Source organism: Populus nigra, chromosome 4 (assembly GCF_951802175.1).
Source record: "Populus nigra chromosome 4, ddPopNigr1.1, whole genome shotgun sequence".
In the NCBI taxonomy this organism is placed as follows: domain Eukaryota; kingdom Viridiplantae; phylum Streptophyta; class Magnoliopsida; order Malpighiales; family Salicaceae; genus Populus; species Populus nigra.
The window spans coordinates 22,601,972-22,605,428 of NC_084855.1; the positions used below are offsets into that span (position 1 = coordinate 22,601,972).

General features: G+C 37.1%; 1 protein-coding gene across 1 annotated transcript; it reads right to left on the reverse strand.

Moving 5' to 3' along the window:
- Positions 1-1,120: 1,120 nt before the first annotated feature.
- On the reverse strand, positions 1,121-3,234 carry LOC133691672 (amino acid transporter AVT1H-like). The gene is made up of 3 exons (XM_062112276.1): positions 2,795-3,234; positions 2,098-2,708; positions 1,121-1,938 (listed from the first exon to the last, which is right to left on the reverse strand). The coding sequence occupies exons 1-3, from the start codon at positions 3,072-3,074 to the stop codon at positions 1,399-1,401; spliced, it is 1,431 nt and encodes a 476-aa protein (XP_061968260.1). The 5' UTR covers positions 3,075-3,234; the 3' UTR covers positions 1,121-1,398.
- Positions 3,235-3,457: the final 223 nt, after the last annotated feature.

Genomic DNA, 3,457 nt, shown 5'->3' on the forward strand with positions numbered 1-3,457 from the left:
GAGAGAAGCAGGGAGAGGGAGAGGGAGAGGGAGAGGGAGAGGGAGAAGGAGGCGACCGCTGGGATTAGAATAGAAAGCATTATTTTTACTCACCCCTGCTCTTAACGCTTTAAGCTTTATCTAAAATCAATGTCTTGAGTTTTCTTTTTAACATTGATTAAAAAAAACATCTTTGTTCTCTATTCCAAAAAACAAAAAGCCTATATTCAAGGGGAAAAATAGTCTTTTTACAGAATCTATTTCTCATTATACAATTGAACAGGGTTATAATAGTCCATTATCTTTTTTAACAGATAAATGGCATTATAATCCTTAAAAATCTAATGGTTTATAAAGACTTTTACATCATTTTATTTTTTAAAAATTAGTAAAATAACAAAATTAAAAGCAAAAGTCAAAGTCAAAGTTGTCCTCCATGCATTTACACATTTAAAACTTGATTTTAGCTAGGATTTTAGTTGCATTTTAACTGGGGCTTTCTTCGCGGCTTGATATGAAAAGCCTAGGTGGTTGGTAGCAGATGATGTCTAGTAAACTAAGATGATTGATAATTATGGTAGTAATAAATGATGTCTAGTAACTGGTACCTACAAAAAATCCCTTTTAATAGACGTGAGGACTCTTTGATAGTAAAGTTAATAACTTTGTAGAGAGAAAAATTATAATGATATTTTAAAGAGATAGACTATAAAAATATATATACTGAAAATGTTAAGAATGAAGATATTGTGAACCTTGTTCTTGAAGGATTTATGGGGTATTTATAATCTATGAGTCTTGTCTTTATGAGAAGGTGAAATATAATTTCATATTTGTGATATTTTGAGTTGTACTTTGTTTAAAAAAATAAATATTACATCAATATAAAATACCAAAATAGCCATGAGATCCTGACAAAATTTGTAAGAAAGAATTATGTTCGGGGAAGTTGAAAAAAAAATAAAAAAAACAACCATACACAGCACCTAGAGAGAGCATAAGGAGAGGGGCTCCTCCTCGTGGAGCCGGGCTCCTCCTCGTGGAGCCGGGCTTCTCCTCTTGGGAGAGCCCATGCAGCAGAAGAGAACTATTTCAAACCACACTTTTTTTTCACTGATAGTGATACCTTTTCTGGCTAATGTAAAGCAACCTTGTTTTATGATTTATAAGTAAATTTACAACAAGAGAATCAATTTGTGCAAGTTGTCACTGCAATTTCATACACCCAAAAACTCTTTCCAGGTCTTATAATGTAAGAAAATTTACTGTGGAAGCATCAGCTAGCCCGCTTCAACTATATATATTGCCTTGAATGCAGCAGCTGCAGCCCAGTTATTTTTGCGTATCAATCAGGTAGATAGCTGGAGTGGAAAAGAGTTCAGGAATGTGGATAATCTCTGGATCATAAACTTATTTTGTTCAGGCTGAGTGATCTCTTTTTAGACTTGTAAAGATCGACTTTGAAGAGGATATGGTCCCAGCGACCCCAAGAAGTAGCCCAAATGCAAGAAGGGTCGCATTTAGGATCAGGGAAAACTTAGATAATTGAGCCGATGAAATCTTGATATAGGAGGCACATGGGAAAACTATGCAAATGCTGAAACTCACAAGGGAGCCTGTAAGGCTGAGGACATGCTCAAAATATGGAACGGAAAGTGCTATAATTAGTATTATTAGTAGCAGGAATGAGCCCACAGCGCCTCTTATAATTGTCTTGGTCCTGGAACTAAAAGAATCAGGAAGGCTGTGTTCTATCTGGACGGAGAAGGGCGCAAACATAAGGGCATATTTGGTCATGGGTGTTATCACGGTTGCCCATAGTGCAATCTTTGTAATGATAAGATGTCGAGGCATGCTTAGGGTTATTTGAGAGCTTACTTCAGGGCCGAATAATTTGGCTCCCGTGAATGCTAATGATGTGTAAAGTGCTATCACCGAAGCGAAGCTCACTATAGACACCTGGAAGTGGAAATTATGGGTGAGCAAAATATTCTCAAACATATCACATCATAGAAAACATAATATTCATGAAGTTTTATTCGGAAAAAGAAGAGAAGGAGCAAATCAAGTACTGTAGTTTGAGCTGAGGAGAAAACAATTGGAAGTGATCGATGATACCTTGGTAAACTTAGATGGATCCTTCATGGATTTATACAAGTTGGGAAACACGATGTGGCCAGCATAACAGAAGATGTAAAGGCCAGATATGGCAGGAATCTTATGGAGGTGGAGAACAGGTATACTATGATTAACCTTAACAACTTGGAAGATGGCGATGTATGCCACAGAAGTGAAAATGATAATGGACATGAGAATGCCGCCGAATGAAAGGAAAGATATGGAAGAGAGATCTGTCAGCCACAGACTAGGAACTGCTATCAGCACCCCGATCATGGTTAGTAACTGAGATGTAGATAATTTGGTCCATAATGGTAGCCTAAGTTGTGTCCCTGCAAATACTGTTTTAAGGTTGTCATGCAGTGATATGGTAAAGGATACTAGGGTCATGAAAATCTCCAAATCAATGAAGGTCGTAGCCAAAACTCTTCCTCTGGAACCAAATGCATGCTGTCCAATATCAGCATAGCTCCTTGATCTGGGACTCTTTTCAAGGCATTTTCCAAGCAGAAGGGATGTATATGCACATATTACACCTAATCCAACCAGCAAGAATGCAGAAGCCCATCCTCCATTTTCTAAAGCATATGGAGCAGATAACTGCCCAAGCCCTGTGACAGGAAAAAATAAAAAACCCTAACTTCCTGCACCTTCATATATAGTAAGAAGATGGAATCAAGATATTTGAAAGTCTTACCTATGAGCATTCCAATCATGTTGATGACAGAATGCGCAAAGGAACTATTAGCCTCGGTATGATCCTCAACATCTGCTTCATGTACAACACTCTTTAAATCTTGGGTGCTGTGATCACACATGCACCCTTTATTCTCTACACAAGCATCGCAGCCCATGCACTGCAGAGCCAGTTTCTCACCTTGAACTCTCTCAGTCTCAACTTGAATACTCTGACGATGGAGACTGTCTGCTTCTGGGCAGGGTAATTTCCCAATGGACTTCTGTATCTGGTTCCACATGATACACTCTTCAACACCCAAATTTGGCAAACAGAACTAGTTGAAAAAATTGGTATGTAGTCTTAACTGTAACTGATGTAAACGGATGCAAGAAATGAATATGAACTATAGTTTGTAAGACCCCATCTTTGATATATATCCTAGATAGAAATATCTGGTTGACGATGCAGAAGAAGTTGTAGAGTGGGTATAATATTTATAGCAGAAGATGGATACACGTAGTATTATCACACCTGATTCAAAAGTCTACTCAGCACAAAGCCCGAATTATAAATTGACTGGGTTGATAATAATCCATTAAAATTTTTAAAAAAAATTAAAATGATATTATTCTGAAATCTTTTAAAAATAAAATACTCCAGATTGATTTTTCTTAACACTTA